The sequence below is a fragment of the Hylobates moloch genome, unplaced genomic scaffold, assembly GCF_009828535.3.
Source record: "Hylobates moloch isolate HMO894 unplaced genomic scaffold, HMol_V3 SCAFFOLD_12, whole genome shotgun sequence".
Classification (NCBI taxonomy): Eukaryota; Metazoa; Chordata; class Mammalia; order Primates; family Hylobatidae; genus Hylobates; species Hylobates moloch.
Window position 1 is genome coordinate 24,323,169 of NW_026652287.1, and position 27,915 is coordinate 24,351,083.

The 27,915-nt window shown below is 41.2% G+C and overlaps 1 protein-coding gene and 1 non-coding gene across 6 annotated transcripts in view; one reads left to right on the forward strand and one right to left on the reverse strand.

The window, feature by feature from the left end:
• Positions 1-26,226, forward strand: part of CORO1C (coronin 1C) — an 85,574-nt gene extending 59,348 nt beyond the window's left edge. For all 5 annotated transcript variants that reach the window (XM_032168776.2, XM_058424972.1, XM_032168777.2 and 2 more), the window contains exons 4-11: positions 11,047-11,176; positions 13,959-14,140; positions 15,451-15,570; positions 16,710-16,814; positions 18,725-18,870; positions 22,317-22,374; positions 22,487-22,732; positions 23,824-26,226. In XM_032168776.2, coding sequence (XP_032024667.1) covers positions 11,047-11,176; positions 13,959-14,140; positions 15,451-15,570; positions 16,710-16,814; positions 18,725-18,870; positions 22,317-22,374; positions 22,487-22,732; positions 23,824-23,943 — 1,107 coding nt within the window. In that variant the 3' untranslated portion in view covers positions 23,944-26,226. The remainder of the gene's footprint in view (positions 1-11,046; positions 11,177-13,958; positions 14,141-15,450; positions 15,571-16,709; positions 16,815-18,724; positions 18,871-22,316; positions 22,375-22,486; positions 22,733-23,823) is intronic.
• Positions 4,668-4,728, reverse strand: LOC116479764 (U7 small nuclear RNA). Its single transcript, XR_004251076.1, has one exon. It is a non-coding gene; the product is annotated as a U7 small nuclear RNA (small nuclear RNA).
• Positions 26,227-27,915: the final 1,689 nt, after the last annotated feature.

Sequence of the window (27,915 nt, forward strand, 5' to 3'; positions counted from 1 at the left end):
AACTTTTCTTTTGCATTCACTACTTGGCTAACTGGCTTAAGAGGCGCTTAGCTTTTGGCCTGTTTCAGCTTTCGACATGGCTTCCTCACTAAGCTTAATCATTTCTAATTTTTGATTTAGAGTGAGAAATGTGCAACTCTTCCTTTCACTCAAACACTTAAAGGTCATTTAGGGTTATTAATTGGCCTAATTTCAATGTTGTTATGTCTCAGGTAATAGGCAGGCCCAAGGAGAGGAAGAGACAGGGATACAGGGAGAGCAGGTGGTAGAGCAATGAGAAAACACACAGCGTTTATCGATTAAGTTCACTATCTTATATGGGTGCAGTTCATAGTGCCCCAAAACAATTACAGTAGTAACATCAGACATCACTGATCACTGTAACAGATACAGTAATAACAAAAAAGTTTGAAATGTTGCAAGAATTGCCAAAATGTGACACAGAGACGGTGAACATACGCTGTTGGAAAAAATGGTGCAAATAGACTTGCCTTAGGGTTGATACGAAGCTTCAATTTGTTTAAAAAAAAAAAAAAAAAAACACCACCGCAATATCTGTGAAGTGCAATAAAATGAGGTATGCCTGTGTTTACCTAACCTCTTTAATATTAATTACATCTCCATCTCCTTTCTTTCACACAGAGAATGTAGAGTCCTAGGGATACAGAAGGAGAATTAGAATATCCTGATCTATCTCATTTGTCTTTTCACATTATACATATAATAGTCTCAGAGTGAAAATACGAATACCACCACCATACCATGATACTGAAAATCGTTAAAAAACTAAATGACTTTTAGTGGAAAAACTAAACAACTTTTTAAAACCCATGCTATGTCTATTCTCCCTCCATTTAAAAATGATGTATTCTGTATTTTCAAGACCACATAGCTGTTACATTCAACAGTCTCTCCTCCCTTGGTTCTGTAACTACATTGAAGTACACTCCATCAATCATTGTGTCAGTCTCGCACCAGGCATTTGGATCATCTGCAGCTTGTTCTTGGGTGGATTCCTTAAGAAGGAGTGGGAAAAATATTCTCTGAGTTCTTGTATACTGATAATAACTTACCTGTGATCTTTTTACTTGAAAGTGAGTTTTTCTGAATATAAAATTATTGGTCAGGGACAGTGCCTCACACCTGTAATTCCAGCAGTTTGGGAGGCCGAGGCAGGTGGACTGTTTGAGCCCAGGAGTTCAAGACCAGCCTGGGCAACATGGTGAAACCCCATCTCTACAAAAAATAAAAAATTAGCTGGGTGTGGTGGTGAGTGCCTGTGGTCCCACCTGCTTGGGAGGCTGAGGTGGGAGGACCTCTCGGACCTGGAAGATCAAGGCTGCATTGAGCCGTGATCGTGCCACTGCGCTTACAGCCTGGTTAACAGAGTGAGACCAATCCTGTCTCTAAATAAATAAATAAATAAATAAATAAAATTATTGACTCACAGTTTTTCCTTGAGTATCTAAATACCTTATTCCATTTTCTTTTGGCATAGGTGTTGCTGTCAAAGTCAGATTATAATCTAATTTCCTTTCCTTTATAAATCATATGCTCTTTTTGCCTAAATGTTCATAAGATTTTTTTTTCTTCAAATATAGTTAATTTTACTGGAAGATTGTTGGTCATTCTGAGTTGGTATCTCTAGATACCATGGTATGCTCTTTCAATATATAGTTTCCAGTCTTTTTTTTCCTTGAATTACAGTTTTTGATTTTTTTTTCCTGTTCCTTTGCTTTGGTTTTCTTTATCAGAAGCTCCTGTTATCCATATGCTTTGTCTTCTTTACTTCTCTTTAGTCGTTGTCAGTTTCTCTCCAAACCTCTTTTCTTTTCCTCCCCTCCCCTCCTTTTCTTTCTTTTCTTTCTTTTTTTGAGACAAGGTCTTGCTCTGTCACCCAGGCTGGAGTACAGTGGCACGATCATGCCTTGACCTTCTGGGCCCAGGCAATCCTCCCACCTCAACCTTCCGAGTAGCTGCAACCACAGGCACTCACCACCATGCCCAGCTAATTTTCTATTTTTTTGTAGAGACAAGGTTTCTCACAATGTTGTCCAGGCTGGCCTCTAACTTGTGGCCTCAAGCATTCCTCCCATCTTGGCCTTCCAAAGTGTTGGGAATACATGTGTGAGCCACCATGCCAGGCCCCAAACCTTTTTTTTTTAGACTTTATTGTTACTATTTTGCTCTTTTCCTTTTATTTCTTTTGGGGGCATTATTTGTTGTGTTTATTTGCTCTTGTGTTCTTTCTTGGTTTGTCTTCATTTATTTCTATTTTTTTTTCTTGATTTCTGTCACTTTATTTTTTGAGTTTTTCAAGTTCTGATTTATAATGTTTTATATATTGTTTTCTTATTTTGAATCACTATAATGTAGTTTTTGTCTCTTTTGAGCATGTCTTTTTAGCATTCTTATATTGTCTAAAGGGATGTTATTCTGTGTCTTACTCTCTTTTTTTCTGACAGTAATTTTGGAGTTCAACCTTGATTTTTTTTTCTTGCTTATTTTTATGTGGATTTAATTTTCCCAAGCTTTTTAAATGGTGGCTTGGTTCAGATAGCTGCTGTAATTTCACAGAGCTCCCTCTCTGACATCTTAGATAGTGTTCAGAAGCGTGGTGCTTTGCTTTCTAATATTTCCTAGCTTGGCTTTTATGTAGCCTCTCTTATGCTTTTATCCCTCTTATTTCTATCCTGCTGAAATTTGATTTCATTTTCTGGAGTGTCTCCTTTGTGGGCCCATCCTGGAAGGGAGCCCTCTCTGGGTGATTTTGAGAGTGCTGGGGTCTAGATTGTGTCTGCCTCTTCAGACCTTTTAAATTCAGTACCCGTGTGCCCAGCTTCTGTTGGAAAAGGCAAAATCCTTCCCAGTTTCTGCTGCTGATCTCACACCGGCCTGCTGCCCTCAGGTCTGTCAGGTATCCCCTTGCTGTCCCCTCCCACACACACCTGAGGCCGATCACATGCAGGTCGTGTGGCTGTTGGTGTTTGCTCCTACCCGCTTAAATTTTGGGGATATCACCTAGTTTGTGTAAATGTTGTCCCTGGATTTTTGTTTTGTTTTGTTTTCTGCTAGCTCTGTATTTTTACGTAGGGACTTTGGAAAAACCCCCAAACAATGCTGCCACTGAGATTCTCTCATCTTCCCAGAATCCTCAATGTTGCCCTTTTATTGGCATTGCTGGAGTGCACATTTTGTAAATTAAATAATGCTTTGGGATAAATCTTTCTAATTTTAAAAAATCTTTAAGTATAGAAATTGATATTTAAATCACCCTTTAATCACTTAATATCCCCCATATCATGTTATTATTGGAGTAATTGAAGCTTGTATAGCTTAGCAGTTGAAAGTTTAAAGAAATGTTTGATCTTCTCCTAGCCTACCTGCTTCTTAATACCTTATTTTCCACCTTGCTCTTCTGAAGGTAAAAGAACACTGTATCATAGATCAAATGGTTTCAGACAACACCCCCCGCCACCCACCGCCTTTTTTTTTTTTAACAGAAAAGCTCTGTGTAGTTTCTGAAGCCTAGGCTATTGGTAGTAGCTCATGAGCTACAAATAGAAGATAGTATAACAGGGCCTAGTTTTAGTAGAAGAAGGATATCAAGGAAAGCCCGAGAGTAGAAGTTCTGAGCATTTGCAGGTCGCTTCGCTTAAACGTTCTCAGCCCCAGTTGCCTTACATATAATATGGAGGTATGATAATAATAATTATGCCTATCGAGAGAGTCAGAAGGAAGCTGTAAACGTATAATGGGCTGTTATTGTTTGTAATGGGGATTTTGATGTATATCTATAGTGGATTCCTAGCAGCAAAAGTACCTTTAATAGACATTTCATAGAAAAATACAGAACCAGTTTATCAAATGAACTGTAAAAGAATAAAAGTAATTTTTTAAAAACTGCTTTTTGTATTACTTATGGTATAAATCCATGAAGTCCTAAGCATTTAAGCATTGATTTGTTAATTTTGTGGGCATTGATTTAGTGACAGCTACTTTGCAGTTTTAGGAGAGGGAATACCAATCTTAAGATACATTCCCCCATTTTTTAGACGTGGCTTCTTTACGCAGCCTAAAATTAAATTATATTGACACAGTTTACCTTTCATGTACTACTTTGTGAAACAGCATTTTATACTATCACACAGCAGTTATATAAATCCTACTCCCAGAAACTACACTTCACTCCTAGGTTTTGCAGAGTTTTGGCTCTGTGAGTTCTTTTCTTCAGCAGTATCTTCTCAAAGAGAGTTTTAAGATTATGGCTACCTAAGTATTTTACTTGGGGGAAATTTTAGCTCCAAGAAAATAATAGCGCTTTAAATAATACAAAGAGCAGCCAAGTTAAGTTTAGTGAATGATGTTGATTCAACATTGTTCCTTATCTGCAGGGTAGTAATCAAACACAAATGCAAAAAATGGCTAATTCGGACAATGGGATTGCATAATTTTTCCTTCCAGAGTCTGGGAGATGGAAAGATCTTGCAAAATGATAGTCTTAATTGTCTCCAGCTATAAAATAGTCCAAATTTTTAAGTTTAAAGGACGCTTCCCCCTTCTCTCAAATCAGTTTATTCTTCTGTAGAAATCAACAAAAATACCCTATCTAATCCATTTTTGCTTCCATTATAAATTTTCCTAATATAGTTTTTTTTGGTGGGTGGGAAGGCATTTGACAAAGACTGGAAAACCTGCTAGACAAATTTTAAAAGAGCTTTAATGCTTTCTAATATAGTTTTTGCCCTGAAATAAAAATGAAAGTGATGTTTTGGTTCGTCTCAGGCATTCAGCAGGGAGGGCTTCGTCTTAATTCCATTTTGTACAGATTACATCTGGGGCATTTGCCAGAGGATATTATAACCCTGGCAGATCGGAACCCAACACTCAGTTCTTGGTTTTCCCGAACTCGGTGCCGCTCTGCACGTCATGGTTCATTTGGGAATGCCCTGATGCCCTACATGCAGGCCTTTGTGGGTGTCTGTAGGACGCTGTGCTGGTCTGCAGCTGCTACCACATCTTTAAGCTTTTTCCTGTCTCATGTCTTTTCTTCATTTCCCCTTTGGAATTGGTTTCCTTAGCAATAGAAAAATAGGGTCTTTTGGGGGTGTAACCCTTTTTGTGGCTGTAACTCTAGTCCTAGCCCAGTAGCAAGTTGATGATGGGTGACTAAAATAGGGAAGCAGTGTCTGGAAAGCAGTATTTGAAAAATAAAACTATTTAACTAATTGTACTTTAAAATTAGCACGTGAGAGAAACCCAAGTGTCTTAGTTTTCCTTTTTTCTTGTTGGAATTGTTCTCTTGAGTTGTCCTTTTTCCATAGCCAGGCTTTCACATGTGAAAAGGATGCCCATGGTACAGTAGTTCTGAACATGTGCTTAAAGTTGTTTTTTTTCCAGAACCACGAGGGGATTTTACTGATGGGTTCACTTTTTCACGTAGGAGCCCTTGGAACTGATGTCATTTTTTTAGTTATATAGACGAGAGGTTTCTATATTGCACAGGCTGGCCTCAAACGCCGAGCCTTGCTTCCTTATGCACCAGGACAACAGGCCTGAGCCACCACAGCTCCTCTGATTTCATTTTTGTCATTTCAAAACAAAACAAAACAAAACAAAACAAAACAAAACAAAACATTGCCATAGTAATGTGTTGTCCAAACAGAAAATGTTAGGAACACACAGCATTATTTAAATTAAGAAAATAAAATAAAAAAGAGGGACTAGGAATAACTTGTACTGTCTGCTGCGCTGAGATGCCCACTCTGGGTGTTTTGTGTCTGTTTTCCTCTGCACTCACGGCATACAGTTTTGAGAAAGCTGGTTGGTATTACAGTACCAGTCCGTAGCCATAGAACAAAGAAAAGCTAACAAGCCTGCACAGAGATCAGATCTGTCCTTACTGTGATAATTGGCCTAGGTATAAACCAGAGCTTTCACACATATGATATCTTGGGTGTAAATTAGTTAGTATTAATTAATTGCGTACAGTGCTGAATTAATTTGAAGACAAGACTCATTCTAAGAAATTCTGATGTTCAGACCTAGAAATATATATGGCGTCATAGTGGTCATATTAACAGCAAGAAAAGTCATTGTGAAAATATGATAGGCTCCTTTTTTTTTTTTTTTTGCCATGCGCTATTCTAAGCCTTTATGTGCATGATTATATTTAGTTATTGTATCAGCACAGTAAGCCATGAGTGTGGCCTATTTTACAACTTAGGAAACAGGCTCAGAGAGTGGCAGTTTTGTCAAGGGTCACACAGCTGATAAAAGGCTCAGCCAGACCCAGATCTGTCTAGCTCCAAAGAAAGCCCCATTCTCTTCTCCCTAGTTGCAGTATTTCCTATTAGGGTAGTGCTTTGGGGCATGCAAAATGTTTGAGCTCATTTAACCCTTCTAATAACCCCTGAGTAAGCACAGCTGTCCCCAGTATTAAGGAAATTCAGGCTCCCAGAAGTGAAATCCCTTCTTAATGCTAACATGACCAATTAGTGTCCCAGCTCTGACAGGAGCCTGTGTCTTCTGACACCCAGGCCAGCATCCCATATTACACACAAGAGGACCAAACATGTACCAAGTGGTGCTTCTGTTTGTTGTTGTCCCTGAGCTGCAGGAACATCAGTCCAAACCGGGCAGGCCATTACCCAGAGTAGCAGACAACCCTGAAGAGGGCAGAGAGCCACATAATGACAGGCCTGTGAGCAGGGCCTGTGGGCGCCAGCCAGAGCATGTGTATGCTGAGTGTGGAAAGACCTACAGACCACCCCCAATCCCCAAGCTCTTTCCACAGTCCACCGTGGAGAACACCACCCCCTCTTTACCAGTGGACACAAGAATTCTGTTGTCTTCTCATTTCATTTCAGAGACTTTTCACTCACTTTCTTCTCGCATTGCAGTCCTTGTGCTTATAGTATTAGCTTTTTCACTCTGGTGCGTTTTCCCTAGCAGCTCATGAGCCAGCTTCTTTATGGCATTGTTTAAATGCTGCATGCACTTTTTAGAAAATTGCTCTACACATCTGCGTTTTTTATTTTGAGACTGGATATTCAATTTCTCCTCATATTCTGCTCTACTTTCACCTAAGTCTTGTTCATCCTTAGAGGTCACCTCCTCAGGGAGCCCTCCTGGATGGACCAAGCTTGGTTAGCAGGAAGCTAATTTCATAGTACTACGGTCGGCTTATGCCAGCATAGCATTGGTTGCACTGGGCAATAATACCAACTAACACTCAGTGTCTGCCTTATGCCAGGCATTCTTCTAAATGTGTCAGTTTCATGTTACCATGTTAGTCTTCAAACCGCCTCACAGAGGGCAGGCTCAATATTAAGTCCTGGAAAGGTTAGGTGAATGTCCTCAAGGTCACAGCACTATGTAACTGAATCAGGAATTCAGTCACATCAGTCTGGCCAGAAGCCCATAATCTCAGCCCTGCTGTGTACTGTCTCTTCATTCTGGAGGGACTATGTGTGTGTCTGGCTCTGTGCTGGGGGTTAATTAATTCCTTAATTCTCTTAGCACACTTCGCAGGCATAGGTACTAATGTTTTCTCTATGCAATGATGTTTGCCAGGGATCATCACAGGTAGTGGCCCAGGCAGGATTTGAACCAGACTCTGCCTGACTCTGGTGCTCACTCTCTGTTTGTATCATACCACTTGGATTTGTTGTCTTTGATTTTCAGTCTGATAGAAGTCTCTGCTTTCTGTTAGACCATCAACTTCTCAAGAGCAGGGCCTGTATTTAGTTACCCAGTACTAGATGGGTTATGATACAATTTATTGTAATTCAATAAATGTGTTAAAAGAAAGAGTTAATCAAGGTAGTAAAATGAGTTAGGTGCTTGTCTTATGTGAATAAACCCAGCTGAGGGAACCATTAAACCAGCTGGAGGTGAGGTAAAGAAGGAACACACAGAGTTTCCTTATTTAAAAAATTAATAAATGTTTTGCTTCATCATTAAAATTTTCTTTTAATCCAGGAAAAGATGATGGGGAGAAGCTAGAGAAAGGAAAAGGTTGAGTCCCCATTGTGAGCTCTCCTTCTGCCCTCATATTTTAAGGTTGGAAATGCTGATTATAACCAAAGTCTCCCATCACTCCACGTCTCATTAGTTGATTTGGAAAATGCACTAGCTCTGCTCAGATGAGACACAGAAGTGTTTTCAGTCCTTGCAAGGAAACCCAGCAGGCCATGGTTGGGGTGCCATCTGGAGATTGAAGGTGGTATTACCACTCTGTCAGTTCTAAGTGGGGTCACGGTGCATCTTGCAAAATGCTTTTCCTGTTGAGTCACTAAAGTCCCATTTCATAATTGTTTTTCTGTCGACTTCATGCTTTGATCAAATTAGTAGTCACTGTTTTCTGTTTGTTCTGTTCAAAATGTCAGTCCTGCTTTATATTCAGATAGTCAAGTTCAATGTGGAGTTGTTTCACTAATCATAAATTCTTGAATAAAAATAGTGCATATCAGGATGAAAGCTAACATGCAGTGCTGGAGGAGAGCAGATGCCCACGTTCTCCACGGGAGAAAGAGGCCTGGGTCAAGGTCTCTTCCACAGAGGGAGGGAGAGGGCAGGGTAGGTTATCCTTTTCCTTCTATGCTTGTTCACACCTGCCTTGCTTAAAATTTGCTGAATGATGGTGGGGCTTGGGAAATTAGGTGATGTTCTAAGCTTGGGCCCTCAAAATGCAGGTTTATTTTTGTTATGATTTGCATAAGGGGTTATATTTAGCCTGGGCAGAATTTAGCTGTAAAAATGAACAAATCACTCAACTCATGACTTTTTCCCACTCTTCAGAATGGCAAACTTTTTGTTCTCATTTTTTGCAGGACAGTAGAACTGAGCTGAACCCTAAACACTCATCCAGTCTAGATCTCTGCCTTCCACTAAGCAACTGAAAACAGACAATTGTTTGTCTCCTCCTTTAAAGTTCCCACAAAGGAAAATTCTGTTTCTCACGTGTTCTAGTGTTGAACATGATTTTTCACTGACAAGTTCTTAAATTTTTCATGAGCTAGTTCCTCAAAATCATTTTCTGATGGTAAATTTACTTGTTTTAATCTTCATGTAGAAAATAATGATTTTAAACTTTAGCTTTTTCATAAACTTAAATATTATTTAATATCTGGTCTTCTGTAGGGTTCTTGATGCTACTCAGCTTACCTGTAACTCAGCCCTTTTCTTAGAGATTGTTTGCTTCTTAATCTTTTGAAACCTTTGTTGTTCATTGTTAAACGTAAAGTCTTTCATTCCTTCCACTCATACTTTCCCTGTCCCTTTCTCCCCCTGTGCCCAGGCATGTCCCCAATTAAGATATGGTGAGTCTTCTGCATGTCTTCACTAGTCAAGAGGATTTTCTTAAATAACAAGTTTTATTGAGATATAATTCACATAGAATTCACTCATTTAAAATGTACAATTCACTGAGTTTTAGGATATTCACAACCATCACCACAGACAAGTATAGAAAATTTTCATCACCTCAAATAGAAACCCAAATCCTTTAGCTATCACCCCTCCACCTGCCGCCCTCCACTCTTCCCAACACTAAGCAACCACTATTCTACTTTCTGTCTTTACAGATTTGCCTATTCTGGACATTTCACATACATGGAATCCTGCAACATGCAGTCTTCTATGTCTGGCTTCTTTCACTTTGCATAATGTTTTTAGAGTTTGCTCATGTTGTAGCATGTATCACTACTTCATTCTTTTTTATGGCCAAATAATATTCCATTGTATGAATATGTCCCATTTTGTTTAGCCATTTATCAATAGGTGGATATTTGGGTTTTTTCCACCTTTGGGCTATTACAAATAATGCTTCTATGAACATTCTTGTACAAGTTTTTGCGTGGACACATAGTTTCCATCCTCTTGGGTATATCCCTAGGAGTGGAATTACTGGGTCATATGATAACTCTGTTTAATCATTTGAGGAACTGCCAGGCTGTTTTCCAAAGTCTGCCACCAAATGGTGGCTATACCATTTTACATTCTCACCAGCCATGTGTGCAGGCTCTGATTTTTTCACATGCTTGTGAACACTTGTTATCTGTCTTTTTGATTCTAGCCATCCTAATGGGCATGAAGAGAGAGCTTGTGGTTTTGATTTGCATTTCTGTAATTACTAATAATGCCAAACATCTTTTCATGTGCTTTTTCGCCATTTATATGTCTTCCTTGAAATGTCTATTTAGATGACTGGCCTATTTTTAAATTGGGTTATTTGTCCTTTGGTTGAATTCTAAGAGTTCTTTATATATTCTGGCTATAGGTCTCTTATCAAATGTATGATTTGTAACTTATTTTCTCCCATTCTGCGGGTTGTTTTTTCACTTTCTTGATCGTGTCCTTTGAAGCACAAAAGCTTTTAATTTTGATGAGGTCTAATTTATTTTTTCTTTTGTAATATTTTCTATAATACATTATAAAAATATTAAGTGTATTTTTGTTTTCCAAGTGTAAAATTATAGAAAATATGTTTTAAAAACTACATCATCCCATCAAGAACCACAGACTTAGCTAAGTGTCTTCATCCCATTCCTTTTCTTGAGTGTTTCAATCATTTTGTAGTTTTCTTTCAATGTTTTGCATGCTTCTAACTGGAGAGTTTTGAACTTAACAAGGAATTTAGAATAAAATCCCAAATAATATTAAATAAAAGCTGAGAGGAAATGTTTTGTAGTCTTTGTTGGTATCCAGATCTCCGATAACATATTACATTTTAAAAACAGTTGATACTTGGGAGGCTGAGGCAGGAGAATTGCTTCAACCTGGGAGACGGAGGTTGCAGTGAGCCAAGATCGCACCACTGCACACCAGTTTGGGCAACAGTGTGAGACTCCGTCTCAAAAAAAACCAAAAAAAAAAAAAAAAAAACAGCCTAACACGGTCATTTCACAACATTCTGCCTTTCATCCAAATATCACTGTATATTCTGTTTATATAGAGCAAATCTTTATAGTGGATGGTCACTGTAAATGTGATAATGAAAGGCAGTAGCTTTCATGTGGATCATCTTTCTTCCTTCTCCAACAGGTATGGCAGATCCCAGAAAATGGACTCACCCTTTCCCTGACTGAACCTGTGGTGATTTTGGAAGGCCACTCAAAGAGAGTCGGCATCGTGGCTTGGCATCCGACGGCCCGTAATGTGCTTCTTAGCGCAGGTGGGAGCTTAGCTCAGCGGTCCTCCCCTTGTCTTCCGCTCTTGTAGCTCTCTGAGTGGGGGGAAGCAAAGTGTTTTGGTTGTATGCTATATGGTTTTAAAGCAGATTATTAGGAAACCATGGTGAAGAGTATTGGGGTGCACTGCTCCCCCAGCCCACACACATACTTGTGTGTGTGTTTCAAGGCCACTTTGACAACCTGAGGAAAGCTATGAATTTCCTGCTACAATTTCAGCAGGTTTCATGGTTCCTGCCAGGGCCCTCCATGAACCATAGTTTTGGTTATTTCTGATATGGTAGAAGGTATACTTTGTTGGGAGCCAGAAGCCCGGTGTTCGGTCTGTGGTATTGCTGCCAGCTTTGAGAGACCCCTATTAGGCAAATACGCTCCTTCCTTTTAAAGAAAACTTTCATTTTCCCCTGCTATACAATTAGTACATTTATACTATAGAGAACATATATAAACAAAAGGAAAAAAAATCACTTTTAATCCCACCACTCAGAGAGAAGATCATTATTACTTTTTTGATGTTTCTTTCCAAAAGATATTTCTGTGCACATACATAAATTATTTTACACACAGAGATGGGTTCATACACTTTACACATGGGCTGCTTTCTGCACTTGGTGGTACACCGTGACCCTTTTCATGTGCCATTAAGCACTCTTCCTATTTTTAATGACTTCATACTAATCCATTTTCTGGATATACCTCATTTTACTTGATAAGTCCCGTATTTCTGGACACTGGTGTTGTACAGAAATCTTTTCCTTTATCTAAAATTGGAGATTTCATTTTCTTTTATGAAAGCAATACAGAGAGCATGAGGGAACTTTGTGGGGTGATGGAAATATTCTATATCTTGATCATAGTAGTGGCTACATGAGTTTATACATTTGTTGAAACTTAGCAAATATATACTTAAAATAGGTGCATTGTATTGTAAGTTATACCTTAATAAAAGTGGTTTATTTAAAAAGTGATACTAATGTTAGAGATAGGATTTTTAAAGGTCTTTCCCCTCACCAGTAAAAAGGAGGAGGGGCAGTTCAGTTTTTAACTGGGAATACAGAATGTTTATGACTCACAGTGAGTTAAATAAAAAATTATAATGCCAAGTGCCTATTGAAACTAAGGCCCACTTTTCAAAAAAGATGCCATGTTTTTTTTATAATCAGCATCGCCTATACTTGGGAATCATTTTTGATGTTCTCTCAGAACCTCAGTCTGATTAAGGAGAGGAAAAAAATTCCAGAGCTGGAATTCTGTCATGGAAAATTTCCTGCTACCTTTCTCATCAAGGCTCAACACGGGGCAGCAGCCACAGACTGGTCTGCATTCTCCCTTTTACATGTGAAGGAGAATGAGTGATTGTTGTGTTCTGCATATTTTTAGACTATGTGATCCAGCTGCCGGGGCTGAAGTTACCTGTTTGCCTATGAGGAAGAAGGCAGAGGAAGGTTCAACTGTCCATCCCAGAGTTTAGCTTCAACTTTTCATACTGTTGTGTAGTTTTTTTCTCCAGTTTCCTACTTCTTTTTTTTTTTTCTTTTTTTTTTTTGAGATGGAGTTTCGCTCTTGTTGCCCAGGCTGGAGCGCAATGGCACGATCTCGGCTCACTGCAACCTCTGCCTCCTGGTTCAAGCGATTCTCCTGCCTCAGCCTCTCAAGTAGCTGGGACTACAGGCATGCGCCACCACACCTGGCTAATTTTGTATTTTTAGTAGAGACAGGGTTTCTCCATGTTGGTCAGGCTGGTCTCCAACTCCTAACCTCAGGCAATCTGCCCACCTCGGCCTCCCAGGGTGCTGGGATTACAGGCGTGAGCCACCGTGCCTGGCCAGTTTCCTACTTCTAACCCTTAGGTAACTTAAGTATCCTGGATATTAGTGGCTATTTTTTCTAAATGATTTCAAAATAGCCTTATTGGCAAGAATCCACCTCTAGGATGTCCTTTCCGTATATTGAACTAACATCCTAGGAGCAACACATGCTGCCTCTTTTTAAAGGGGCCTGGAGGTGTGGGGCAGACCCTTGAAGGAAGGAAGGAGTTGGTGAGCTGAGGTGGTGAATGAGTTGACATCGTGGGCCTCTTTCAGAATCCATTTCTGAATCCATGTAGCTACTTGATTACAGTTTGGGCTTCTCACCATCATCAGAGCAGTCTTGGTCTATTTTTCTCTTCATTTAAAGGTACAGATCTGTTGTGAGCAAACAGGCCTTACTCTTGGCTTTTCTCTTCCACTGTTATACCATCTTTAATATCCCAAAGCTGTGTCTTAGAGTCTCACTGATTTGAATAAGCTGCCACCCAGAGTTTTTGTTGAGTGCCCTAAACAGTCATTTAACCCTTTTATTTTTAGTTTATTTGTCAGAGAAATAAGCTATATTCACCCTGATGCTTGTTTTACTAGAAAGGGAAACTTGAAGTCACTTGGGTCTACCAGCCCATTTAACTCTTTAAAGAAAATAGGGTTCTGTTTTGGTGTGGTTCTTTGTTTTTGTTTGGTTGATTGTTTCATATGAACCCAAACTTAACAAGTTGTGTTTTTACTTTAACACTTTTATTTCTTTTATACAAACTTTTTTCTTTGTCACTTCATTTTTTAACACTGTTAGTAAGTAGGGCCTCTGGTAGGGCCTCTGACAATCAGCCGCATCTTTTCTCTCTCTATCTCTCTCTGCATATACAATATGTGTTCTCACTGTATCTGTAGTTTTCTGAGTGTGTTACATAGGTGTTTCTAATCTTCTAATCTCTGATGATTTTGCCTGTTTTAGGCTGTGATAATGCCATTATCATCTGGAATGTGGGAACAGGGGAAGCCCTTATAAACTTGGATGATATGCATTCAGACATGATTTACAATGTGAGCTGGAACCGGAATGGCAGTCTGATCTGCACAGCTTCCAAAGACAAGAAAGTGAGAGTCATTGACCCCAGGAAACAAGAGATTGTTGCTGTGAGTATTCCTAGGATGAAAACTCAGTAGTTGGAGCACTCGAGTGTGAGCTTTCTGCTTTTTAAGGCAGGCAGCAGTACTGGTCAGTGGGACCCTGTTGTGTGTAGACACCAACTGTGAATAAGAGAAGGCTTATAAACCCTTCTGTCTCCCCAGTTGTGCTTCTCTCCAGAGTTGTGAATTTTCCAGCTTTTACTCAAGTCTCTCACTTTGTAGCCTTTTTTCACAAAGAAATAGTTTGTATCAGTTCACTAGAGTCCCTAAGAGTTTATAAGTCTTGATCAATTAAACCAATTGGCTGCATTCCTGATTTTGCAGCTTAGTATTGAATATTGATGAATCAATTCCTCACCCTTTTCCAAACACAGCTGTTAAAGATGCAACAGGTGGCCGGGCATGGTGGCTCACGCTTGTAATCCCAGCACTTTGGGAGGCCGAGGTGGGTGGATCATTTGAGGTCAGGAGTTTGAGACCAGCCTGGCCAACATGGTGAAACTCTGTCTCTACTAAAAATACAAAAATAAATAAATAAATAAATAAATAAATGCACGGGGCGAAAAGCAACAGGTTCTCTCATCAGTTCAGTGTCTTAGTTTCTGCCACCCAAACTGGACCTGAACAAAATCATGTACCCTGACAAAAGATGGACATTTGGGTCTTCAGTCAGTGTTGAAACTACACGTAGTGAGTCTGAGAAGGCCTCATTTGCCACACTCTGAGGCCCTTCCTGAGATGTGGTTGTTCTTTGGCAGCATTTCTTTTCGAGAGTTGGGCAATGATAGTAGCTGGTGCTTACTGAGCCCTGGGGACTTGTCCAGCCCTGTGTAAAGTGTTTTCTCCACCTGACATCTTCCAAGGGTTGTCCTAGTGCATTCATTAAACTACCGAGGTCAAGGAAAGGGTTAACTAGACAAGGCTTCTTTCTGCCCTATGATATTGGTAGAAATGGTAGGGCATACCTAATCTCCTTATGTTATTATCCTCTTGAGAAACAAACATTTGTCAGAGTCCTTTCATGTGTTTTATTTTCGCAGTGCATAGACTTGGGTTGGCAGCAGGATATGGTGGAGAGAGCGAGGCTTCTGAGTTAAATCCTGGCATTCTTGCTGCCTCACGGAGGGGCCTTGACCAGATCACATAGTATCTCTTTGTTTCCTCATCTGGGGAAGGGGGATGGTTAACACTGACCTCCCTCCCACACCCAGGTGAACATGAGTGGCAGTTGGTGAGGTTGGATCTGTGCCCGAGTTTCCCCACTCACCTTGTCTTCTTGCAGTTTAATGTGTGGCGTGTGCCTTTTTGCTCTCCAGGAGAAGGAGAAAGCACATGAAGGAGCAAGACCCATGAGAGCCATCTTCCTGGCCGATGGCAATGTCTTCACCACTGGGTTCAGCCGCATGAGCGAACGGCAGCTGGCTCTCTGGAATCCGGTACGCCCTCCCCAGCCTTTCCGCTTGCTTTCACTTGAGCTTTCTCTCTGTTCTGAGCAGGTCTTCCGGTGAGTAAGTAGATTATGGGATTCTTAGTGTAGTTTTCTAAACGCCTGCTTGTCTTAGATTGGATGTGAAGTTCTTATCCTCATTGGAGACTTACTGGTAAATGTATTTCAAAGACATACTTTTGATACTCCTGAAGAGGCTGTTGACTATATTTTTTAAAAAGAATGAAGAATCTAGTGTTTTGGATTTGGGAAATAAGTTCATGTTTCATAAATAATATGATCAGTTGTCTAAATCAAAATAGTCATGCTTGGGAAAATGTTCATAATTAGCTTAAGTGGGGAAAAATACAACGTACATTCTGTCATCTCAATCTCTGTGTGTACATGTGTCGGAAGGAAATAGATCAAAATGATAATAGCTTCTGCCACCCACTGGGCTGTAGGATTTTGGAATATGGAATGATTTTTATGTTCTTTTTTATATCTTTCAACTTTTTAAAAGCACACATATTTTATAATTTAAAAAGTACTTTCAAAAAATAAAATAGGGTGGGCGCAGTGGCCATCCCTGTAATCCCAGCACTTTGGGAGGCTGAGGCGGCTGGATCACTTGAGGCCAGGAGTTGGAGACCAGCCTGGCCAACATGGTGAAACTCTGTGTCTACTAAAAATACAAAAATTAGCCATGGGTGGTGGCATGTGCCTATTATCCCAGCTCTCGCGAGGCTGAGTCAGGAAAATCGCTTGAACCTGGGAGGCAGAGGTTGCAGTGAGCCGAGATAGCACTACTGCACTCCAGCCTGGGTGACAGAGGGAGACTCAGTCTTAAAAAAAAAAAAAGAAAACATTAACAAAGGAGAAGGGCTCTCTCATCACTGTCATGAAATCACGCTGATGTATGCATGCATTATGTTGTCAAATCAGTGAAATTTTGTGAGTTGGATCTCATTTAGCATCCCTATTGCTGTTTTCATGTATGAGTATTGTATGTGCATAGTTCAAACTTATATTATTCTAGGAAAATGGCTCACTTAATTGGTATAGAAGAATGTAAATAAGATTGGAAAAATTTATTTTTAAAAAAATGTATACACACACATATATGTATTATTATTATCTTACCCCCAGAAAAATATGCAGGAACCAATTGCCCTTCATGAGATGGACACTAGCAATGGGGTGTTGCTGCCTTTCTATGACCCTGACACCAGCATCATTTACTTATGTGGAAAGGTAAACAGTAATTTTGATGTTTGGTGTTAAATCCTGTAAGTGGAAACATTTATCCTTCAGAGATTTAGAGGACAGGCAATGTGTTGTATCTGTTTAATTTTTCTAATTTGTGTGTGTATGTTATAAGCCAAGGACAGATAATTTGGTATTTTTAGGTCTTGAGACTGGACTGTGTGCCGCTTGCCAGTTGTGCAGTGATAACACGCCATGTTCCATACTTCTGACTGAAGCAGGGGTTGGGCTGGGGTGTTGGGGAAAATGCTCCAATCAGGGCGTTCTTGTGAAAAAAAGAAGATACACTGGTGTTTCATCTTCACCTAGCAGTGCTACCTGATTGGTGATTTTAGATTTATCTGTACTTATGTCAGGGATGGGCAACCAGTTGGCCACATCTAATGCTGAAATTTGTTGGATAACCCCAGATGAGCATGTGTATACTTAGTACCACACACCATGGACTTGAAAGGAGAATGGTGCTTTGTGGATGCAAAGTTTTGAGGGCGTCAAAGACTCTCCAGAGGGTTCTTGTTCCTGGGGTTCAGTGCTAGGGCTCTGGGCTTGAAGATATGAGGCCTGACTAAAGCTCAGGAGTGATAACAGTTACAGGGAGACTCCACACTGAACTCCAAAAACCTTCCTCCTGCCTTATGAGCTCAGCATACCTAGACTGTGGGTAGCTTTATTATTTCATTTTTGTAAGTGGGAACCTTATAATTCCCTTTTTTTTCTTGTAGGCTCAATTTCCCTTAGAACTTTTTGTAGTTGAAATAAATGAATTAATAACAGTGGAGCTGTTGAATTAGTCCCTAGACCTGTTAGATAGCCCTTCGCTGGGTGGTAAAGCTGGTGATGTTGCTTTTCGTAGCTGATTGAGCATGCTGCAGACCTGATTTACATTTTTATAGGTCATTGTTTTAGAAACGGAGATCTTGTCTGTTTCCTTGAAAGCCATTTTAACAGATGTTAACAGGTGTTAAGTACATTTACCTTGCCGTTGTTGCCCTTGACTGAATTAAAACAAACAAAATGAGCAGTTACTCAGATATTAGTAACATGAGATGGAAAATTCTTTTGGGCATGCAGAAATGACTAGTAAGGGTTTAGCTTCTTTTCCATTGCTTTAGATATCTCAGTCATTGAGACAAATGGAAATCATGAGAACTGGGAGCACTGTTGAGGCATGATACCACCTAGCTATTTTTGTCTTCTTCTTTCTTACATATATGTGTATCTCCTCTCTGCCAGACAAGATTGCCGTCATTGTTCAGGTTGGTGTAACTGTGTGACAATTATTTGTACTTAGACTAACATATGCTTCAGTACTCAAAGATATCTGACTATTCTAAGCAAGAAAGTAGTAGAATTGTACACATTGCCATGAGATGGCACTTTCTGAGGATACTCACTAAAATTGAGTTTCTTCATTAGAAAAATCTCACTTTTTATCATCTCAGTGCCTGGTATTGGTGCCCTTAGGTCTGTGAACAGCATTGCGTTATGCCAGTAAATGAATACTTAAATCAATAATTGCATTCTCAGCAATCCTCTTAGTCTTTGTTTGTTTGTTTGTTTTTCAAAGTTGAATTGCAATGTAGCTGTTTGGCAGAGGCATTAACATTTTTGCCCTAACCCTGGCCTGGTGCCTAGGCTCAGGGGAGTAAAATTAGAGCCTTTGGTAGGAGGCCAAGGAGACCACTTAAAAGGCATGCTAGCATTTGATAAGTGAGGGATTACTTTGTGAGGAAAAGAAACTGTTACATGCTTTAGGCAAGCCTCTTTATGAGGAAGAAAAGGTCAGCTACTGAAGCGGGGTCCCAACTAATGCTGGGTTTATAGAGGAGAGAGACACCCCCATAATCCAGATGTTTCAGTTAACAATCAGACACAAACTTGTCTCTGGTTTCTTACAGGGTGACAGCAGTATTCGCTATTTTGAGATCACGGATGAATCCCCGTATGTCCACTACCTCAACACATTCAGCAGCAAGGAGCCTCAGAGAGGGATGGGTTACATGCCCAAGAGGGGACTTGATGTTAACAAATGTGAGATTGCCAGGTAAAGAATAGAGATTGTTAAGTGTTCTAGGTTGGTGTAACTGTGTGACAATTATTTGTACTTAGACTAGCATATACTTCAGATCTCAAAAATATCTGACCATTCTGAGCAAGAAAGTAGTAGAATTATACACATTGCCATGAGATGGCACTTTCTTTTTTTTTTTGAGACGGAGTCTCGCTCTGTCGCCCAGGCTGGAGTGCAGTGGCGCAATCTCGGCTCGCTGCAAGCTCCGCCTCCAGGGTTCACGCCATTCTCCTGCCTCAGCCTCTCCGAGTAGCTGGGACTGCAGGCGCCCACCACCACGCCCGGCTAATTTTTTTGTATTTTTAGTAGAGACGGGGTTTCACTGTGGTCTCGATCTCCTGACCTCGTGAGATGAGATGGCACTTTCTAAGGATACTCACTAAAACTGAGTTTCTTCATTAGAAAAATATCTCACTTTTTTTCTTGAGACGGAGTCTTGCTCTGTTGCCCAGGCAGGAGTGCAGTGGTGTGATCTCAGCTCACTGCAACCTCCACCTCCCTGGTTCAAGCAATTCTCCTGCCTTAGCCTTCCAAGTAGCTGGGATTACAGGCGCCCACCACCACACCCGGCACATCTCACTTTTTATCATCACCTGAATGCCTGGTGATACCAGAGCAATACAGCTGCAAGAAATTCTATGAAGCCCAAGTCTTTCTGTCCTTGTGTGTACTGTGGAATTAATACCTCATTTCCTGCCTATATAACTGAAGTGCAGCAATGAAGCGGCATAGCTGGGGTGTATTGCACACCTACTGAAATAGTGAAACATGCATCTTTAATCTTCAAGCTGAGGCCGTGGTCAGTGTTCCCTGGTGGGCAAGTAGGGCAGAGCCTGGCTTGGGGATGGAAAAGTGGGTGGTTTTCCTACCCTATGAGTGGAAGAACCAGAGTCAAAACTGTATTTGGGGCCCCACTGGTCCTAAAATAGAGAAACCAAAGGTCCTATAATGGGATGGTAGGTTAGCTTGATTTAGGAAGTTCAGCTATGATATAATTTCTGCCTCTCTGTACTACTTCTGATTTTTAAAAAATTCATATTCTAAATGCTAGCAGGCTTCCTAAGGGACAGGCTTTTTTCTCATGCTAGTCAACAAATATATCCTCTGAGACTCAGTGACCACTGGCCATTTCAAACAACAGAATAATTAGCACTACATCATCACATATAAGGTCATACCAAACATTTGTACAACACTGTGTTTATATGGACTTTTAAAACTCTTGCTGTTCTGGTCTCACAATTAAAGAATTGATACTTATGTCTTTGAAATAAAAGTAAAAGAATTTTTATAAGCCCCTTTTTTATATTAATCTCTACTAAAAATACAAAAATTAGCTGTGTGTGGTGGTGGGTGCCTGTAATCCCAGCTAATTGGGAGGCAGAGGCAGGAGAATCACTTGAACACAGGAGGCGGAGGTTGCAGTGAGCCGAGATGGTGCCACTGCACTCCAACCTGGGGCAACAGAGCGAGACTCCATCTTAAACAAACAAAAACAAACAAACCAAAACTCTCTGTGTGATTTTTTTTTTTTTTTTTAAGTTGGAATAATGATGGAAAGCTGTTAAAGATAATTGAAAATTGTGGTTTAAACCAAACTAATCAAAATGTGGTTCAAAATAGACTGAATTCAAGTTTATGATTACATCCAGTATTTCAAAACACATTTGTTGTCATCTAAAAGTTCGACAGACCATAAACACAGTTGTTCGGAATGTCTCCGATTTATGAAGTGTTTCTTGAGCATTTATTGTATGCCAGGCACTGTGCTAAATATGCTACTTGCTACCTCTTACTTTTCATAACAATCCTATGTGGTAGGTGTAACTTTTATCCCCATTTTATGGATGAAGAACTTAAGGCTTGGTGAGGTTGTCACACTCTCATGGGTTTTAGTAGTAGAGCTGGAAGTCAAAGCCAAGTCAGTCTTTTTATTCGCTATACTAACCACAGAATTTTCATTAAATCAGTCTTTAAATATGTTTTTGGGCCAGGAGTGGTGGTTCACCCTGTAATCCCAACACTTTGGGAGGCCAAGGTGGGAGGATCACGAGCCTGGGAGTTCAAGAGCAGTATGGACAATCTAGTGAGACCCTGTCTCTACAAAACATTAAAAAAATTAGCTAGGTGTGGTAGTATGTACATGTGGTCCCAGTTACTCCAGAGGCTGAGGTGGGAGGATTTGCTTGAGCCCAGGAGGTCAAGACCTCAATGAGCTTGTGCCACTGCACTCCAGCCTGGGCGATAGAGCAAGACCCAGTCTCAAAAAAAAAAAGGTTTTTGGTTTATCTGGGACTCTTTTAGTTTTTGGTTGAAATAGTAAACAGGCACATTTGACACAACCTTCCTTTTAAAGAGGACGATGATTTTATAAACCTTTACCACCCTGAGCTCTACTCAGCTTTTGTTCCCCTGATGTGTTAGAGCAGTGTATCTGCCAGGTTGTCTTCAACGGACTCCTGCCCAGTTTCAGATGCCAAAGGCTGCAGGTTTCCAGGAGAAATGGTTTTGCATATTTGATGTGGCAGTGTCTTCTCTGACTTAAACTCTTGGAATTCAGAAAACATTTCCCCAGCAGCATGGATGTCCACTTGCACACCAGCCGTTTGATCTGGTGATCTGGCCAGAACGCTCACTAAGGCCACCTTTCTTGCCAGGAGCTTTAGAGGCTTTTTTTGTTGTTTCCTGTCTTGACTGAAAAAGAAAATTGGCTTGACCTTATCAGGGTCATCATAAGAGAAGTCGTTTCTGGTCTGTTTAGTTTTCTTGTAGGATACAAATAAAAATGTTATACCTTTCTTCCCCATTACAGAGCTCTTTGCTCCCTTCTTCCAATATTACAGTGCAAGTTGCTTTACATTCTCTTTCCACATTTTGGATGTTTCACATTTTTCTTGAGTGTCATGTACGATGTGGTTTGCTTGGATGAGAAAATCATAATCCTAGGATTGTTTTCTTTTGCTTTCTAAAAGTCATATTTATACTTACATGTTCAACCACCTCAAGCTGGCACCTGTGTTGTACCCGTGTCGTAGATACAGTCTAACAGATGTATGTTCTCTCCTGTATGTTGACATGGTAATTTTTTCACAAGTGAGTCAGTTTCAGTGTTGCTTTTATTTCCACCACAGTTGGTCTGCCCCCCAGATAATTGGCATTTGTCATCATCATACGTAGACCTCTGCTCATGGTTCTTGTCTCCAGTCTGCCATTTCCTAGCATAGTGACTCTCGGTTTCCATTCTCTTATCTGTCAACCGGGAACACTAAGTTCTGCCTATTCCCAGGGTGGATCAGATGTGGGGATGGGTAAAGAAGCACTTGACATTTCAGACAGCATTGTAGAAAACTCATTATTCATCCTGTTAGTCAGCCTCATATTTCACTTAATGCAACTTTGCCTTTATTTCCCCTCTGAAGATTCTTCAAACTTCATGAGAGAAAGTGTGAACCTATTATCATGACTGTTCCCAGGAAGGTGAGTGCTCAGTTTTCTAGGCAATCCATATTTTAAACAAATGTAAAAATAAAATTCAAAAATCCCAGGCCTTTCTTCTTTCTTACCTATGGGTGCCAAATGTCTCTTGTAGTCTGACCTTTTCCAAGATGACCTGTATCCTGACACAGCGGGGCCGGAGGCTGCACTGGAGGCAGAAGAGTGGTTCGAAGGCAAGAATGCAGACCCAATCCTCATCTCCTTGAAGCACGGGTACATTCCAGGCAAAAACAGGGATCTCAAGGTGGTCAAGAAGAACATTCTGGATAGCAAGCCCACTGCAAACAAGAAGTGTGACCTGATCAGCGTCCCCAAGAAAACCACGGACACGGCCAGTGTGGTGAGGACCAGTGGAGTGCAGGGGTTCTTGGCTGGTTCGGGCTTTATCCTCTAGAAAGCCCTTGTGGTCCAGGGCGTCAGCGAGTACTGTCCCAGCTGTGTGCACAGGGGTTTTCAGTAAACGAAAAAGTGGGAGAAGGTCCTCGGTCATGTGATAGTGGTGGTTTGTGGCCACACTTGCCTCCTTTAATGGAGTTAAAGCTCCTTTAGCCCCATTAAAGGAGCCAAGTGTGGCCACAAACCACCATGATTGGGATAGGTATCAGTCTCCTCCTATCTCTGAGTGTGAACAGGAGCCTCTTGGGTTTTTTCCTGTCTTTTGCCAAACTAGTTAAACCCTTCTCTGATTTGGGTAGAAATAAAATATCATGGGAGCGTGGGGTCATAGGCACCAGGGAGAGGAGGTCCCTGGAAGGAGGGAGTGGCACGTGTTCAGATGTAGCTGAGTGGCTATGACAGAAGGATCTGGCGGTGTGGGGTTGGCAACAAGGGGGATTTAGGCAAGAGCCCTTTGGGTGGGGAATTGGGAATCAAGCCTGCCTTTGACTTGCTGTGGCCACTGGAGAGTACTGCTGTTGCCGGGAGAGCAGGTCCTGGGTAAGAGAGAAGGAGTGGACACACAGGGCAAGGGTTTCTCTCCCAAGAAGGAGCCTTCCTCACAGATGGCAGGAGCTCTGTAGCCTCTGGGAGAGTCACCCCTCGCTCTGGTCAGATAGAAGTTACTCTTGATGGAATGATTGGGGTGGTTAGGACGTAGGACACTGTTGAAGGAGGCTGTTTTGTCCTATAGTCTAACTGTGACCCAGGAGACCCTTTATTTGAGTAAACGCACAGGCTTCGGGATCAGAAGTGGCACTGTGACACTGTGACACACTGTTGTTTTGCCACAGGGTTTCAGATAGATCGGCCAGTGCTCATTGCATTCAAAGCCCCAGATACAGTAGGGCTTTGACTTCTCTTTTCAACTTGGTGACTATGGCTTGCCGTTTGCAAAATAGAAAACTACATTTTATATCTTACAAGTTTTGAACTGTGTTGAACTTTGTTTACTGCATTTTAATCACTGCCTCCTTTTTTTGTTTGTTTTCTTAGCAAAATGAAGCCAAGTTGGATGAGATTTTAAAAGAGATCAAATCTATAAAAGACACAATCTGCAATCAAGATGAGCGTATTTCCAAGTTAGAACAGCAGATGGCAAAAATAGCAGCCTGAAGGTCCCACCCCCACCCCTACAAAAAAATGGGAGCAAGAACTTGTGCTTGGGAGCTGGTTGTTGGTGTGGTCCTAGGGAGGGCGGAAAGGGAGGCACTGCCATTTGGAGACATTCCATTTCAGATTTGTCAACCAGCGATAGGCCACATTCCAGTAAGAACTCAATTTGTCTCCCAAATTTGCAGAAACAAAACGTGATTTAAAAGCTGAGCTTTTTATCAGAAAGCTTTTTTGATGTTTTAAGTGTTACGTGACTTGTTGAACTTTTTAAAAAGTGCTACTTTTAAAATCCCAGATACTCTGAATTTTAGAAAACAAATTTTAGAAAAAAAAAAGTACCCTTTTTTTTTAATGAATAGGGACCAATGCCACATTGCTTTTTATATTTCTTTCTTTTTTAATGTTGCCAAAACCAGAAGTAGCTTTGTTTTCCTTTGTATTTTGCTACTTTGCAGTATTTGTGTGTGGTTTTTTTTTTTTCCTTAATTTGAAAGGGACAGCACTGTGTATGTTTATAAACTAAATGAAGATAAGATATTATTTTCTATAAACATTCATCTGAGAACAATCAAAGCAGCAGCCACATGGTGCTGGCTCCTTTGCAGCACAAACCTGGTCATTTTGATGACTGTACAACAGGAAGACTTGAAAAATCACGTGGATTCATATTACCACCGCTCTCATTTCATGGAGTCTTCTGATCAAAAAAGCTCACATCGTATTTCTTCCTTTCCTTTCTCTTTTCTAGAAATTGGGTGTTTGTACCAGAATGGAATTTTGCTTCTCGGTTATCCTGTGCTTCAGATGATTATAATCTAACCCAAACTAGCATGTGTTTCTGCAGTTTGTTACACACCTAGGATCTATTGCATTCATCACTTTAAACATCATGTTTCAGGTTTTGGTCGATACTTGACAAGGGTGCCCAGGATAGGAAGACATGTGTACTGCTGAGTGTTCCTTCTTGCCCTTTTCAGCAGCTTGCCCAGCTCTTGAGTACAGTGGTGGGGACTAAAAATGTGGGCATGTGGAGAGGGGTATTTGCCCTGGGTGATCCTGTTTCCCTGTGCTGTCCCCATGCTGTGTTGGAGGAGGAAGTGGCTCTCCTTCCACCAACAAAGCTCCTGTCCTACCCTCTTCCTCACATGTGCTGCGACCTCTCTCAGGGCTCCCCCAGCCATTCCTTCTTTCCTTCCTGCCTTTTAGCTCTAACCACATTAAGCTAAGACAAGGCCAGAGGGTGCGATTGAATGAATATTGAGACTGAGGAGAATGATAGAGAGTGAAGCAGAAACAGGAGCGCAGACCTCTGCTGTAGCTTTAATGCATACAAACATGTCCCTCCGCACAACTAACCTGCCTTGCCTCTCCATCTCGCACCAAGGCTGCGTCAAAGCACAGAGGCTCCCCGGACTCGGAGGGGACCAGAGACTGAGCTCTGGTTGCCTGTTCATTCCACGGTTAGCTGGAACTTTGCCCCATTTCCAATTTCTTATAGTGCATGCTTGGGAAACAAGATTTAAGGAGCCTCTGTTCTGGAAGGGCTGTCTGTGATTGAACGTGAAGTGTGTAGTGCCATTGGGACCACGAAGGGAATTCTTGCACATGCTCGTGCTGGTGTGGGCATGGGACTGGCTGGAAACGTCTGTATACAGGGAGCCAGGTGAGGGCGGAGTGTGGTGACAGCTGAACTTGGAGTAATGTCCATGTAGAAAAAGGACCATGTTCTTATCCAGCCAATATTGGGAGTGCTGTCTCCACAATTTCAGGACATCTGAATGTTTGATGTGGTTTCGTGTGTGTGTATGTGTGTGTTTAATATTGAAGTGGATCATGAGATGTAAAGAAAACAATAATGACAATGACTTATATTCAAACCTGTATTTGTTTCTTTATCAATGTAATCTGCTGAGGACCTTTTGTCTAAGATTCAGAAGTGTTTTAAGGTTCTGATATCGAATTAATGAAGTAAAGTTGTTGATGGTGGTGAAACACCATAGGGCATGTGGTTCAAAGAGAAGCAGGAGGGCAAGGGAAAGTTACCCTGATCTTAGTTTGTAGCTTATGACTTATTTAATGAACGGATGCCCAGCCAAGCTCAGAGTAGGCGCCCCAAAGCATTGTGGATTATTTTCCTGTTTTGTCTTTTTTTTTTTTTTTTAAGCCGTGACATCCCGAAAGAGGACAGTGAATTACTCCTAGGTCGGCTCTTATAGAGTGGCCATAGTGTTCTGTCAAAACACTTGCTTCCATTTTCAGAGATAAAAATCATTGATTACAAAATGGTGTTTGTGTTTATTTCACGCCTTGGCTGTCTGTGAGGCAGCCCCCACCTCTCTGCCTGACATAGCTTTCTGACTTTGGTGGACGAGCACAGTGCCATACTCCTCTGTGGGGGTAAGTACAGGGGAAGTGCGTGTGGGTGGCTCAGCTCAAGTGCAAGTGAGGTCTCCAAGTCAGTCAAGCACTGTGTTTTGGCTTCCAACAGACCTGAGCCTTTGGATCCTGCCTCAGACCTTTGCCAGCAGTGTGTCCTGGGATGGGGTTCCTAATCCTTCTGAGTCCCTTTTCTTGAAAGGAGAATGATAATTCCATATAGTTCAGATGAGAGGAATACCTGTGTGGCCACACAAACAACCCTCACTGCATGGCCACCACTGTTACTATTATACTATGAGTTGATTTTCTGACAGAGCCTTTGAAAGCACTTTTTCTTCAGTAGAAACAAAATTCTCTTGGCTCAGCTGTGACTTTTATTCCAGCAGGCTTCCAGGGTTAGTTGAATTGCAGGGTTTCCCTTTCGCACTATGACATTGTCTCGTGACATTTCAGTGTAGCAAAGAATTTCCCACTGTTTGCTTTTTCTGAATATGATGAATGGTCAGCATAAAGCTCCCCTTCCTCAAATGCCTTATCTTAAAGTTGCTTTAGTCTGTGAGAAGAATGGCTGCCATGTTCTTGGTCCACTCGTGGCTGCAGGAAGTAGAAGTTGGCAGGGCTCTCTGTAGACCCGAGGTGCCCGCAGTCAGCCGGGAGACGCGTGGTGGTCTGTTTATGACTAACTTGTTTTCTCACTCGGGCCACCTTGATTCTTTGCCAGAAGACCTGAAGGTCAGCATGCTGGCCCCAGACAGCCAGCCAGACCTCGTCTGGGGGGAACTTCCATTTTTTTTTAAGGTCACTTCCCTTGCTGTACTTGGTATTCTACACCCAGAAAAACTCTTTGTTGGCTCTTAAGAATCTGTTAACTCTAAGTGGCCCCTTCTCTTTCTGCGGGCATATTAAGTATCCCAGTGCTGGCAGTGGGTCACGGACGTGAGTCACCATCAAGGGCACACCTTTCCTGCTTCAGACGGGCAACCCTTGATGTCCAGGCTGGACAGTGCCCTTTCTTCAGATGGGCAACCCTTGATGTCCAGGCTGGACAGTGCCCTTTGTGCTCTTTTGTTCGTTAAAAAGAAGTCCCTTGCCAAAGAATGTAGGGGTGGCAGTCCTTTCCTGCGAGAAAGGGGTATGTGCGGGGTGGACAGCCTTTCCAGAGGGCAGTCTGGCAAGTGTACCAAAAGCCTTAAGTGTTTTCTTAAGACCCAAGATTCTCACCTTTGGAAATTTTGTCCCAGAGAACTAGTGGGAGGTACATTCAGGAATTAGAAGAGTAAAATCAACTCTGCAGAAGGGGGTCAGTAAGTTACTTGTCATATTCGTATGTTATAATACTGTTTTGTTATTTAAAGTCATTTAAAAAGAGTATTGAGTAGGAAACATTAAAAAATAGTAAAATAAAGTCAATTCCAACTTGGGTTTAAAATATATACCTACCTAGGTTGAAGCATGAAAGTATATTATTTCTGGGTGCTGGATGTCACTACCAACTTTTTTCTGTGTATGCCAAGTGCCCTACAGTGAACTGCGTTGCTGATGTCAGCATAAAAAGTATAAGTGTGTTTACAAAGTAATTCTCACCAGCTCTCT